Source organism: Lacerta agilis, chromosome 7 (assembly GCF_009819535.1).
Source record: "Lacerta agilis isolate rLacAgi1 chromosome 7, rLacAgi1.pri, whole genome shotgun sequence".
In the NCBI taxonomy this organism is placed as follows: domain Eukaryota; kingdom Metazoa; phylum Chordata; class Lepidosauria; order Squamata; family Lacertidae; genus Lacerta; species Lacerta agilis.
The window spans coordinates 45,838,725-45,853,767 of record NC_046318.1 but is presented as its reverse complement, the minus strand read 5'-3'; the positions used below and the strand labels follow the sequence as shown (position 1 = coordinate 45,853,767).

The following is a 15,043-nucleotide window of genomic DNA, read 5'->3' as shown; positions in this document are numbered from 1 at the left end:
TCAGGTACTGTAGATATCACAATTTACCACACCCCCTTAAATGTACTCTTTTGCTAAATGTGTTTCATTAACACATTATAAATACTAAATACCAAATACATGACACTTGTTTGCTTCAGTTATTTTGTGGGGCAAACCATGCTTTCATGCTGTTATGGGACGCAGGTGGTGCTGTGGTGTAAACCACTGAGCCTCTTGGGCTTGCCAATCAGAAGGCAGTTCAAATCTGCGTGACGGGTTGAGCTCCCTTTGCTTGCTCAAGCTCCTGCCAACCCAGCAGTTCAAAAGCACGCCAAAAAGTGTGAGTAGATAAATAGGTACTGCTGTGGTGGGAAGGTAAACAGTGTTTCCATGAGCCCTGGCACTCGTCACGGTGCTCTGTGCACCAGTAGTCATTTAGTCTTGCTGGCCAAATGACCCAGAAAGCTGTCTACTGTATGGACAAACGCTGGCTCCCTCAGCCTGAAAAGTGAGATGAGGGCCACACCCCATAGTCACCTTTGACTGGACTTAACTGTCCAGGGATCCTTTATCTTTACCTACCTTTTACCTTTAATACTGTTATACAGTTCCTAGATTAGATATCTTTGGTATCACCATAGGGTTCTTTGCAGATGGTGCCATTTCAGATTTCTGGTTTTTTTTGGAGAAGAGGGGAACTTAAGAACATGTGAATAGGAATGTGGGAAAGTGAGTAGGAATGTGACTGCCCTACCTAAGTGGTCATAGCTGTCAACTTTCTCTTTTTTGTGGGAAATTCCCTTATTCCAGAGCCGTTTCCCATTGCAAAAAAAGGAAAGTTGACAGCTATGGCCGTTTCCCAATGCAAAAAAAAAGTAATGTTGACAGCTCTGCTAAATGGTGGTGGTACTTCTGGAGCAGGCACAGGCAAACTCAGCTCTCCAAATGTTTTGGGACTACAACTCCCATCATCCCTAGCTAACAGGACCAGTGGTCAGGGATGATGGGAATTGTAGTCTCAAAACATCTGGAGGGCCGAGTTTGCCTATGCCTGTTCTAGAGACTATAATAATGTTGGCAATTGTTGGCTGAGTTTGGTCTTGGGTCTCTAGTTGTTTGATAATGCATATATATGGGTTTAAAAACCACATTTGTTTATTAATATTTGATTTGATGCTTCCCTCAGAGACATTTCATTGGCTCCCAGCTGAGAGCTGGCTTTAGTCTCTTTCCAGTTGTAATTCCAAGTTGTCAGAATTCTAACTTTATACTTTATCCCTTACTTGGAATCTCCATGTTACCTTCAGATGCCATGAATAGAATTTGCGTGTTTCCTTCAATATGTTGAAGTCATGACAACTCTGACTTCATGTGAATCATAAGAGGTTGGCCAATGGCTAGGGAGGCTAGTGAAATGAGAGGTAGTGGCCAGCAAGATATACCTTTTCATTTTCTGTTGTTTTCTTCTTGTAAGTAGGTACTTTATTTGTTTGCAAACTTTCATATTATGCAGTATAATTTGGCATAACCATTGCAAGATGCCATTAAATAGTATCCATGTAGACTGGGGAAATCTAACATACACTTATATTTTATTTTGCAAATTGGTAAAATTATTTGACTAAAATGCTATTAATGTAATTTGGAACGGAGTAATAGTAGCTGTAAAATATGTTGTATACAGAGGATTGACCACTCTGAATTATAGTGACTTTCAGTACCTTTTAGAAAGCTGGGATATCAATTAACTCATAATCACTTGGTAAAATCTTGCTAAAATTCCAATCCATAGTATCAGAGCTTATTTAAACTGGTAATTGTTTACATATTTTGTTTTTCAGTAGATGGTTTATCAAATAATTTTAAGAGTCATCCACTTCAATTGGATCACACTAGTGACAGTAGTTGTTTTGATGGCACTGATTATGTGAAACCAAATTCATCCATGCATGAATCGAAGAAGTTAAATACATGGACACCTCATGGCACCTGTTTGACACTCACAGATCATGATCGAATTCGACAGTTCATACAGGAATTTACCTTTAGAGGGCTTTTGCCACATATAGAGAAAACGATCAGGCAGCTTAATGACCAGGTAAGTCATTTACCCTCTAAGCCTTTTTGCCTAGTTGATAAATAAACTCAGCAAGATTTGCACTTTAATCTGTTTTATCTAAAGTAGATGTAACAGGCATATAGTCAATGTCTATGCTTGCTTACAACAAAGTGGTCTGCCTGTTTTCTGGAGTAAATGCCCTCCTGATCCTCCCTTCCTCCTTGCTTCAGTTCCAGTCAGGATGTCTGGAAAAAAGACTGAGCGTCCTATGGGTCTGGTGGGTGGCGCTTCTGACCATCATTTGTCATTTTTGCTTCTGGCCTCCAGATGGGATCATCTGTCACCCTGAGTTATTTTTTGTAGGAACCCAAACCCATTTGACAGAATGTGAGTCATTTGCTTTCCCTTCTCCTGTCTCAGGGGACCTGTGTCAGGCTTAGAACTACTTTTGGATAAAAATTTTTCACATGCATCAAGGAATCAGGAAGACTGAGGTTGTCAGATACTCTAAAATCACCCATCTTGAGACTCAGAGGTTGAGCCTTGAAGCTAAATACTTCAGGGACCACCTCTCTCCATATGAACTGACCCAGACCCTGCAATAATAATATTGACACCCTTCTTGGTGTGCCCCCTCCACAAGAGGTCGGGTGTGTGTGTGACAACATGAGAAACAGAATTTTCTGCAGTGGCTTGCCGTTTGTGGAATGCTTTCTCCATGGTACCATTTGGGGTTAGTTAAAAAAAAAAAAAGGAATTGGCGCTGCTACTACTGCTGAAATCTGTCCTGTTTAGACAGATCCCAGATCTTTATTGCTAAATTATGAATGAGGGTTGGGGTTTACAAATGACACTGCTCCTTGGGACACGCCTGCTTCAGCCTGTTTCGTAATTTGGTTGCTGCTAGTTTCTTCCATTAAGACTGTTTGAGGTAGTTGGTAGTGATCCTGCTGGTAGGTTTTTAAATTTATGAATTTGTCTTAATTTTTTTCTGTAGTAATAGGGATTTTTGTAGCATTACTGCACAGTACTCCTTGTCTGATGAAAAATTCCTGTGTTTTGCTACAGCATAGGTGGGGAACCTTTTTTGTCCAGACAGGCTGGATCTTTATCTTCCTGTAACCCAGGATCCAACTTTGACAGATGGGTGATCTCACCCACTTGTAATCATCTGATTTCGTAATGATGCCATGTGATTGATGGGTGCGTGGTCGGTCCTGCTTACCTGTCAAGGTTGGCCTGTCTGGGTGTGGTTAGCTAGAGTCTAAGTATTGGTTGATGAGTGGGAAGTTCAGGCCTGCTTTCTGCAAGGTTTGAGTGTGTCCATCTGAACCATACACAGTTGTACCTTAGTTCTCAAATGCCTTGGTACTCATATGTTTTGGCTCCCAAATGCCAAAACAAGTAAGTGTTCTGGTTTTCGAACGTTCTCTGGAAACTGAACATCCGACGTGGCTTCTGTGGCTTCCAATTGAGTGCAGGAAGCTCCTGCAGCCAATCGGAGGCCGCACCTTGGTTTTTGAATGGTTCCGGGAGTCAACCGGAGTCCCAGAATGGATTAAGTAGGACAACCAAGGTACCACTGTAATACTTTTCTGTGTCTTTACCTTGCACATGGCATCACATATTATATGAGTTGTGAGGCGGTAGGCATTGTTTTTGGAAACTAACAGGGCAAATAGAAAAGCTTGGCAGGCCAAATTTTGCCAGTGGGCTGGAGGTTTTCCATCAGTGTGCTACAGCCATTGATGACTTCTGATCATCTTAGCTTGTCTCTAGGAATAAAGCTATATTTAGATGAAGGCCTGGTGATATATACAGCTCTGAGAATACCTTGAAGCTTTTCATAAAATTTAAAAACTTCATAATATAGGGTCTAACTGTACAAAACCTGCTTTCTCTATACAATTGCCCATTAATGGCTTCTAGCACTAGGACCATGAAACAGTCGCAGTGCATAGTGCCTTAAAATGGCAAACACAGCCTTATTAGACCTATCCTTTTCAACATTTTATATTCAAAGGAAATTTTTCATAAATTTTACCACATTCAAAGGAAAAATCACCATCTTGTTCCTTTGGAGGACAGGTAAGACCCACATAGATAAAAAATGTTTGTGTGCTTATTTCCTACTAGGGAAAATGTGTGTTGACTTCTAAAAAACAACAACCTTTGATTCAGCTCAGATCTCTGTTTCAAAAATAACACTTGGTTGTGTCACTAAAGCTTTATTGCAGTGCATGTGCAAAATGGGTTCAGAGTTGTGTTCACATTTGCAGACTTACCCTTAACCACAAAGTAGAGCATGACATTCAAATCTTATTCTAAAGAGCTTCATTTTCTTAGCAGTAGCTATGAGATATAACATTTCCTGGTCTCTTGACCTTGATTAAGAGATCAGAAGAGCCTCATGTAGATTTACGGCTCCCTTCACCCAGTCCCTCCCATTTCTAGTGCCAGTTCTCTCCACCATTCCCCTGAATGACTGAAGCATGTTGAAGGGTTACATCAGCACTAGCTTCAAGCATGGTGAGTGCTAATCCAGCCCCTCACTCCATAATTTCTGGTCCTGCTTACATTGGTAAACCTGATTCTATTATTTAGTCATCACTTTTATACCCCACCTTTCCTCCAAGGAGCTCAATGTGGCCTATATGGTTCTCTTTCTCTCCATTTTATCCTCACAACAACCCACTGAGGTAGGTTAGGCTAAGAGACTAACTTACCCAAAGTCATCCAGTGAACTTCATTGCTGCGATCTAACCGCTACACCACACTGGCTTTGTTAGCCATGGTGAAGGGTGGTGCAGATGTAATATTTAAGGCTGTCTGAGGAATAGTGGGATGAATTTGCATGTGAGAGGGAAAGGACTGTGTGATAGTTACCATTCTCCTGGTCTTTTAATTGTACTTGGAGATTGCGCCCATACCGACACACAAACATTAAAAGCTGTGTTCTGAAGACTACATCAGAAGTACACTTGAACATTTCAATTCTTGATTTTGTAAGGGAAGCTTGGTTTAAAAATCTTTGTAACATTTGCTCATAAAATAATAAACTATGTTGCAATTCAATGATACTATGAGATTTTCATTTTATTTTTCAGTTGATATCCAGGAAAGGCCTGAGTCGCTCACTATTTTCTGCAACCAAAAAATGGTTTAGTGGCAGTAAAGTTCCAGAGAAAAGTGTAAATGAGCTAAAAAGCACTTCTGGCTTGTTGTGAGTAGATCTACTTGCCATAAAAATGCCAAGTACTTGATTTCTATTAGCTTTTGCCTTGCTGATTTCTATATGTTCCTTGTGATTTCTCTTGTCATTGACTCACACATTGGCTGTATTCAGACAATAATATCTCTTCTTAGTAAGCTCAAATGTGTACAGACCTCCTGTTAGCACACAGAGCCACGTCCCTCTGAGATTAAACCAGAGAATAAACCTTACACTGAGATTAAACTAGGAAGTCTTCAGTTAACCATAAAGATAAAAGTAAAGGGACCCCTGACCATTAGGTCCAGTCGCGGACGACTCTGAGGTTGCGGCACTCATCTCTCTCTATAGGCCAAGGGAGCCGGCATACAGCTTCTGGTTCATGTGGCCAGCATGACTAAGCCGCTTCTGGCGAACCAGAGCAGCTCACGGAAACACCGTTTAGCTTCCCGCCGGAGCTGTACCTATTTATATACTTGCACTTTGACGTGCTTTCAAACTGCTAGGTTGGCAGGAGCAGGGACCGAGCAATGGGAGCTCACCCCGTCGTGTGGATTCAAACCGCCAACCTTCTGATCGGCAAGCCCTAGGCTCTGTGGTTTAACCCAACCAACAAACTATGATTACTGGCTTGGAATAAGTCAGGGTATTAGACTTGCTTCAAACTGTAGTTGAAGATCCTGGCTTCTTTAGAAGCTGGTGGCAACAATTTCCAAGTTTGGATGTAACTATGGTTAATCGAAAATTCCATATTTAGGTGCAGCACATCAAAAAAGGAAGAAGAAAGCGGCTATATGCATTGACAGAAGGCCTGTGCACATCTTGGCTTATCAAACAGAGATTTTATCCTTCGCACCAGTCAATTAAGTTTCTATCCTAATTTGTTCAAAGATTAAAAACTTGCATCCACCTTAGGCTTGTTATTGTTGTTTTCAGTGGTGATGTTTGTGTGAAGATTGTCTTAAAAGGTATTGATTAACACTAGTAACACCAGTTAGATATGTGTTCTTAACTACCTCCATTGCATGCCTTCTAGATATATAGCATAACACTTCTGCATTTTAATAAGTAGGTGTGGTTCATCTATATGCCCTGGGACTGCTAATTTAACAACTATTCCTTTTTTAACTTGTACACCTATTGCAACTTTTAAAAAAAGTTGACAAGAATCCTGCTATTTTAATCCACATTGGAAATCTGTATTGTATTTTTGAGCATTTTGTAAAAACAAAAGCAAAACTCCGTCATTCAGATTACCGTTGAAATTAGAGGTGTTGTGTAACACTTTACAAAAATTATGCTATTTGCCTTTGGTCACTGTGTTGGGTTCAAAGTTTTTGCTCTGATTGGAAGGAGCTTCCTGTCACTGGAGGGCTTCGTCTCTCATTTTGTTCATGAGATAAATCCATCCGCATCCATGGAATCCATCCATTCCATGTGTTTGGAAACAGCTGCTAGATACTAACCAGGGAGGGTGGTCACTTTAGTTCCCTTCTTTTGAGCATTCAGAGGTTGATAATTCGGGGAAGCACAATGTTGGAGTATCTGTACCTTGGTTTAAGTCTTGTGTTATTAAGAATGCGGTATGTTCTGTTTCCCTCAAATTTTGTTTTTCATAATGTCTTACATTTTTAGGTATCCCCCAGAAGCGCCAGAGCTTCAAATCAGGAAAATGGCAGATCTGTGTTTCTTGGTGCAACATTATGAACTGGCATACAATTGCTACCATACAGCAAAGAAAGACTTTTTAAATGATCAAGCAATGCTTTATGCAGCAGGAGCACTGGTTAGTTCATTAATATTGATTGTTTGGGAACTGTATACAATTCCTGTTATCTACATGATAACTTTCCAATAACCTCTTTTTAGCTAAAACTAAGTTTAATGGGCCTCCTAGTAAAATGAAATTGTTGTTTTTCTCATGTAACACACATCTGTATATGTTGAGGTTTTAGAATTAAGCTAAATATTATCCAGAAACTTTGAAAGTTGTTGTCACAAGCATAAAGGGATTAGGCAGATTCCCTGAAGGGAGGTCTATCAGTCATTAATAGCCATGAGTGATATAGTGAACCTAGTAGGTAGAGCAGGAGGCTCTTAATCTCAGGGTTGTGGGTTCAGATTCCTGCATTGCAGGGGGGGCGGATTAGATGACATTCATGGCCCCTTCCAACTCTACAATTTAATGATTCAAGCAGTATGCCTTTGAACTCCAATTGTTACAGGCAAATGGTGGCGGGAGAATGTTTTCGCCTTCCATGTCATGTTTCTGGGTGGGGAATCTTTTTGGCCACTGGTATAACTAAATGGACCTATTCAGTCTTATCTAGCAGGGATTCTCTACATTTGTAAGACATGAATGCTCATATTTGCAGAAAGTCAAACATTTCAAAACTATTGTTAGCCAATTATAAGACCTAAATTTAATAGATCCATGACTTTTAATTTGTTAGTAATAGCTGATGTCAAGGTCAGGTAGTGCCTTGATTCAGTTATCTTGAAGACCAGAGACAGGTAGTGATTGATTCAATCCCAAGCCATTTTGTAAAATCTGATGTGAACATTGTTTATCACTTTTTTCAGGGGTGGGGAAAAGGGGAGTGAGGTTTGGAAAGAACTAGCAAATTAGAATTGGAGAGAATAGGGAGTTTTATCTAACATACTGCCTTCCTACAAGATGATACTTCATATCCTATGTTTCTAATTCAAACAGGTTGGGTGGGTAGGTGGGTGATTTGTAGGGTTGGCATTTACCCACCTTTGGTCATGTTGCATATCATCTATAGTCATAGAATCATAGAACTATAGAGTTGGAAGGCACCACAAGGGTCATATAGTCCAAACCCCTGCACATGAAGTAATCTTTTGCCCAATGTGGGGCCTCGAACCCATGACCCTGAGATTAAGAGTCTCATGTTCTACTAACTGAGCTGTCTAGTCTTTCTACGGTTTTAGAGTATTTGATCTACTATTGTGAAAGAGAAGCATATAACTGTAGCATGTGACCAGAGTTGGAGGAGGGGGTTGTTGAAATTTTAGATGGTGCAATTAAAATGAAGAATCAGAGAAGGGAATCAGAATTTAGGAAGCAGGATGCAGATTTCACATGGCCCCTTCCAAATTCCCCATGTTCCCTTCTATCTTGGTTTGATCTTACATGTGACTGTTCCTAGCCCAGGTTAAGTAAATCAAAACAAAACTGACTCAATTTTAATCAGGTTTTTCAAAGTGACTTTAAAGGTAACCTGAGCATTCTTGCTGAATATCCATCATTATTTCCTTGTAGAATCATCTTCCTGTAAGTTCTGAGAGTTTGAAGTTTTGTGGGTTTTTTGTATGTGAACCATTTAAACTTTATACAAGCATATGTGAAAACACAAATCACCAGTGCTGCAAAATGCAGTTGAATCATAATAGAGTGTGTATGTGAAATTTACTTGAATGCAGTTTGTTTGTAATAAAAGCTTTGTAGCAAAAATAGTAGATAATGACCAATTGTTTTATAGGAAATGGCAGCAGTATCTGCTTTTCTGCAGCCAGGAGCACCTAGACCATATCCTGCCCATTACATGGATACTGCAATTCAAACATATAGGGATATTTGCAAGTAAGTGTGGCTATTTATTTTCAGTTCTTCCCAGTAGACGATATTGTTTTCATTCCTCAATGGGTAATTCATGATTACTCTGGGTCAGGGGTCAGCAAACTTTTTCAGCAGGGGGCCGGTCCACTGTCCCTCAGACCTTGTGGGGGCCGGACTATATTTTGAAAAAAAATATATGAATGAATTCTTATGCCCCACAAATAACCCAGAGATGCATTTTAAATAAAAGGACACATTCTACTCATGTAAAAATACGCTGATTCCCGGACTGCCCGCGGGCCGGATTTAGAAGGCGGTTGGACTGCATCCGGCCCCCGGGCCTTAGTTTGGGGACCCCTGCTCTGGGTAATACCAGCAATATAGGGTGCTGGCAGTAGTGGTGTTGTAGTTCAACTTTTGAATAAAATTACTCTGGTTGACTAGGCAGAGTCCAGCTGCAACAAAGTTACTTTTGGTCTACCAGAGGGAAAATCCAAATACTCTAAAATTAATCATGTATTTAGTTATACAAGGACTCGCAAGAACCTGGTTAAATCCTGTGCAGATGCTCCATATAACTCATATATTGCTGTGTTACATTAGTCCTTCTAGCCCTAAACACAAACAATGAGACCACCTTTGGTAAAGGAAGGGCCATGGTAATTCTGTTTAATTAAAATGTGCCATTCATATATTAATCTGACATTCATATACTAATCTGTCAAGCGCCACTGATGAAACATGCATTATAAGATATATGTAACTGGGCTTAAATTTTATGTCCTTTAGGAACATGATGCTGGCAGAGAGATGTGTGCTACTTAGTGCTGAAGTATTAAAAAGCCAAAGCAAATATTCAGAGGCAGCTGCTCTCCTGATACGTTTAACCAGTGAGGTAAAGAATATTTCTATTAGCTGGTCTTGTGCTTCGAAATGAGACAGGCTTTCTTTGAACTTTTTCTAATAAATAAATAAATTATAAAAGAGAGCTTTCTAGATAGAAAGTTGTAATCTTCTTTGGGGAAAAAAGATTATCATGTCAGATGTTGATTCTAACTATTTGCGTTCCATTGCATAAAACTATTCTGCTGCTGCTTCTCTGCATCTGTTAATTTATGGGAAACCCACAGAACTCTTGTTATGACCACAAAATAAGGAAGCCTTTGCCAGTCTGGTGCCTTCAATATGTTTGGACTTCCACTTTGAAACATCTGGGCAGCACCAGGTTGATGAAGGCTGGAAAAACTCTCATCTTGAACATTCTGCTAGCCTTCCTTGAAGGAAAGTTGACAGGAGGTTAAAGGTAGAGTTTGCAGTATGCTACAATCTGTGGTTTTGAAGCACACATGCATTCAAGTAGGATAGTATAACTATTGAAGAAACTTTAAGCTACAGTTTTGCTCTTCACATAATCTTGATGCTCTTAGAATCACACTTTTAGATAGCAGCAGAGTAGTCTTAAAATGAAGTATAAAACTCCCAAGATGCAATATAAAGATTTTTTTCCCTGTCTAGTAGACATGAAATTAGAAAGACCAATAGTGAATACAATTATTTTGTGTTGGGGATCTGTTAAGATTGTGTGAGGCTACTTTGCATAGGTAACTGAATAAGGAATTATTCCTGTGTCATTTTAGGATTGCCCAGAAATTATTTTGAAACGATTTTGAAGTTATGTGAGATGTTTCAGTTATAAATTAAAAAGGTAACATAGCTCCTGTTTAGTCTTTCAGATTTACAACTCAGAGTTAGCTTGTACTATTCCATACTTGTTCCATGTCTTTTTTGCTTTTTGTTTAATTGAAATATGTTAAAGCTTATATTCTTATTCTTTAATTTTTCTGTTGAAAAATGGCAGCAGAGCGCTTGGATGGGAATGGTGAGTGTTAGAAATGTTAGCCTGAGTAGCTGGAGGTTTAGGTAGTGCATTAAATTTGCTTTTACTTGTCTGTATGCCACTGTGTTTTGATATCTGGATATTGATTAAAATACCAGTGTAAGAGATTTTCTTCATGTTGATGATTGTGCGTGGTTCTGGATACTAACATGAACATCAAAGCACTGTTGTGCTCATTGGAGAACAGTCTTCATTTGCTGAACTATTGGTAAATGAGACTCAGAAGGAACACTACATTTTTGCAACAAGCTCTGTGGAAGGCAGCTTCTTAAAATGTTTAAGCTTTGAATCATTTTTATATTGTTTCTACAAGCATTTTCCATAGGATTTATTCAGCTCCTTTGTTTGAGGCGTCAGAAGTACTGAACCAAGGACAAAGGCCATAAAACCTCCTCTTTATACCAGCTCACTTTGATCTTTAAAAAGTCAAGCAGAACCAGTGAAATAGAAAAGAGTTCACTTTTTGACATACAGTACAGAAAACATGGTTTGCGATCACTTGAGAAATAAATCATCAAGAGTGTTGTACTGTTGTAGCTCTTTGTAGTGAAATTGGGATGCAACGTATTCAGTGTTGGCTAGTGAAGATTTGTAGAATTGGCTTACATTCACTGCATCAGTAATACTATAGAGCCTTGCATTGTTTCAGACTTCAGAGCCTTCTCTGGTAATAGGGAATTTATATTTAAGAATATGGACATCACTGTGCTTTCTGGGTAATTGTAACTTGTCTCTTATCACTCACTGTTTTTTAATAGGATTCAGATCTGCGGAGTGCCCTGTTGCTCGAGCAAGCTGCACATTGTTTTATAAATATGAAAAGTCCTATGGTTAGAAAATTTGCCTTTCATATGATACTGGCTGGCCATAGGTATAGTAAAGCAGGGCAGGTAAGTTTTCTGTGTTAGGAAATAAGTACATATTCTGTAATTTTCCAATTCTCTTGATAGTGTTTTAGCACCTTTAAAATACTTGATCAGTGTTAAATACTGCTCGAGTTGAGTGGAAAGTTTTATTCTACATCTTGGGAAGGGAAACTCAGAAATGAAATGTTTCCCATTCCATCTACTGAAGAGAACATAGGTAGTTGTATCTCAAATGCTGGCTACCTGGACGCAGGTGGGATTAGCACTCTGTATTGAATTATTGAAGGGGGACCCTTCAGTGCAGATTAGGAGGGGTACAGGGGAAAGTTAAATTATCAGAAATTACTTTCCTAGCCATTCTGCTGATGCAACCCTTACTATCAGTTTAGGGACACAGTTGGCTTGTGTTGTTGGCTTCTGTTGATCTGCCCTTATTTCCCCAGTATTCAGTAATCTCAGAAAGCTGTTTAAGGTAATGGCTTCTTATATTGACATAAAATATCCTTTAGAACTTTTTGGGTTTTTACTCTTTAGCTCTAAATACATTGGCAGGTGGACTTGTATTTACCGTACCTCACTTTTTATCTTTCAGAAGAAGCATGCTTTACGATGTTACTGTCAAGCCATGCAAGTTTATAAAGGGAAAGGATGGTCACTTGCAGAAGATCATATAAACTTCACTATTGGTCGGCAGTCTTTTACACTTCGGCAGCTTGACAATGCCGTATCTGCCTTCAGGCATATTTTGATCAATGACAGCAAGCAAAGTGCTGCTCAGCAAGGGGCGTTCCTCCGAGAATATCTTTATGTTTATAGGGTAAGATGTCAGTTTTTATCCTTAGTGTTATGCAATTGTCTTTTAACTTTTCCCTGCTTGATACTAAAATGTAAGTTAACCTTACCTGATGACGTACACAGAAATGCTATATTGAATGCTTGCAGCTCATGTTACTTTATGTAGGACCACGTCTGGCTGGCATCTCACTGATGCCTATCAGCTGGCTTCTGTATCAAGCAGTTTGTTCCAAAAAAGATGGTCATTTAGTATGGACACAATATGATGTTCTAAATTCCATCCCACTACTCAAAACTTGTATATTGTAACAAGTATTTGTAAATTGCTATAAACTCTAGTCCTGGTTCAAAGCACTGCATGACTAATTTCATGTATTGAATGGGACTTTGGTGTGTCAAAGAGTTTCTTTTTCCATTTAGTAAACCTTTTCTTGAAACAGTGGAAATTTAAAATATTGTATGGGGAATAGCGTTACATGTGTCTGTTGGGATCTGCATGTGTGTGCACCTTATTTGCATTCCCTATAACATGTTTCTGTGAGAGGCAGACCTTTTGCAGGTATCAGTCATATGCTGCCCTGAAAATCTTTGTAAGCAGTTGAACCTCAGAAATAAACACCAACATATAAGCTTCCTTTGATTCCCCAAGTAAAATATTTTTTACAAAGAGATAATAAAGAGATTTTTAATTTGCATTAATTGAGGTGGTATACAATCGTGGGTACATTTAACCCAGTTTCCTAACACATTCAAAATCCTAATCTAAAGATATAAGAGTACATATCCTATAAGATGAAATAAAAGTGGTGAAGAAGAACAATTTACTAAGTGACTCACAAGAAAATGGAGATTATGAGCGTTCCTGCAACTTGATAAATATAAGTACATGATGAAGCCAAGGCACAAAGTCAGGGTCAGGAATGGCTAATACTAAACTAATTCAAAGTACATTAGTACTTATGTAACCCATAATGTTGACTTCTTGTATATTTATGTTAAATGAAATATTAGCTGAAAATATGATAAAAGCATGCTGCTTTTAGCAGTTTTCTTTAAAATTATATTTTAAAAATTCCACAGCAAAAGAAAGTAAATAGACAGTAAAAGGAATACATTGAAAGCCGTTGTTTGGATGGTACCATTACAATTATAAAATGACACACAGGTTCATAAATTATTGTTTAATTATTTATACGTTTTATACTAGAGGAGTTTCAAGATATTATTTTTTGCACTCCCCTAAATGCTTCTTGCTTTCTTTAGTTTTGTATATTCCAATTCTCAATATCTAGTTTTACTTGCCAAAAGTTGACCAAGCTCTGCTTTTCTTTCTTGCAGAATGTAAGTCAGCTATCACCTGATGGGCCGTTACCACAACTTCCTTTACCTTATATTAATAGTTCTGCAACGCGAGTGTTTTTTGGACATGACAGGCGGCCATCAGAAGGTTAGCACAAAAAAGGGGATTTGTTCTTAAGCCATTTGAGTTCATAAGGATAGCATACCTTAACATAAGGTTGGATTTGTACATGCTACAGAATGAGATGGTAGACTAGACTGTAGCACTTCATACTACAGGTGGATATTATATTGCTTTTTTTTTTTTTTTATAAGAATTTATTGACATTTTTACTTATAACAACATACAACCTTAACCACACCTACATTTATACACATACAAAACAAATACAATTACACATCTAATACAAAAATTGCCATGATTTTTCTTCTTAATTAGTCATCTCAAAAAAAAAAAAAAAAAATTCTTTTTCCAATCTTGACAGTTGACTTCCCCTGCCTTTTCACCTTCGAGTTTATATCCATAATCTACTTTTTAACCTCTTCATTTAAAAAAATTAAACTTAATTATATATATAAAGTAAAACATTCATCTTAATCTTCATCTTAATCTTAATCATCTTAATCTATAAACTTAAACCACTTGAAATGACTTCATTTATACTACATCCTCATAAATCCTCACAAATCATCCTCATCAAATCTATCTCTTCTATCCTTTGAACTGCTGCTAATAACATAGAAACTTGAAATATCTCTTTTCATGTTCGAACAAATAATAAAACAAACTATTGTTGACAGTGTTCACCCTCCAATTTCAAAATGCCATAACAGATTGCTTTAGATTTTACTTAATACTTCACCCCACACCCCCTCTGTCCATTCTTCTTCTCCTGATGGCATCAGCCCTGAACTTCCATGCAACTTCCCTCTCCCAACGTCCACAGATCCAGGCACAGTCCAAAGCTCTCCTTGCCACGAGCTCCGAGGTATCCAACTCTCCCTCTCTCAGCTTCTCCGGTTCTTTGTAGCATTCCTTTTCTTCTTGTAAATACCTTAATTCTCTGTCCCTGGCCCCCGAGCTCACACCTCGGGGACTGGATATAGCAAATCTTGACATCGCCTTGGGGCTGCCACCCCCAGCAAGCGAATTTCTTCTCCGAAGTAGCTCATTCATTTCTTCCCATCTTTCCATCCATCCTCTCAGCTCTTTGACAAGATTTTCTTCCAAAGTGTCAAAAGTTTTGTTAGCCTCCTCTGTGGGCAGTTGGTTCCATTTCAGACCCCCACACAAGACTTTGACTTTTCTGTAAATTAGTTCCACCTTCAAGGCAGTGAGCCTTTGTTCATCTGTTAGTCCAGAGTTCAATAC

The 15,043-nt window shown here is 38.7% G+C and overlaps 1 protein-coding gene across 8 annotated transcripts in view; it reads left to right on the top strand.

Annotated features, from left to right (window-relative positions):
* TRAPPC8 (trafficking protein particle complex 8) overlaps positions 1-15,043 on the top strand; it is a 54,588-nt gene that overhangs the window by 20,535 nt on the left and 19,010 nt on the right. For 4 of the 8 annotated variants that reach the window (XM_033155103.1, XM_033155102.1, XM_033155099.1 and 1 more), the window contains 8 exons: positions 1,806-2,059; positions 5,128-5,243; positions 6,867-7,017; positions 8,738-8,838; positions 9,604-9,709; positions 11,470-11,601; positions 12,170-12,394; positions 13,711-13,819. In XM_033155103.1, coding sequence (XP_033010994.1) covers positions 1,806-2,059; positions 5,128-5,243; positions 6,867-7,017; positions 8,738-8,838; positions 9,604-9,709; positions 11,470-11,601; positions 12,170-12,394; positions 13,711-13,819 — 1,194 coding nt within the window. Of the gene's footprint in view, positions 1-1,802; positions 2,060-5,127; positions 5,244-6,866; positions 7,018-8,737; positions 8,839-9,603; positions 9,710-11,469; positions 11,602-12,169; positions 12,395-13,710; positions 13,820-15,043 lie in introns of all 8 variants that reach the window. The other 4 variants (XM_033155101.1, XM_033155100.1, XM_033155097.1 and 1 more) reach the window with 1 other exon arrangement.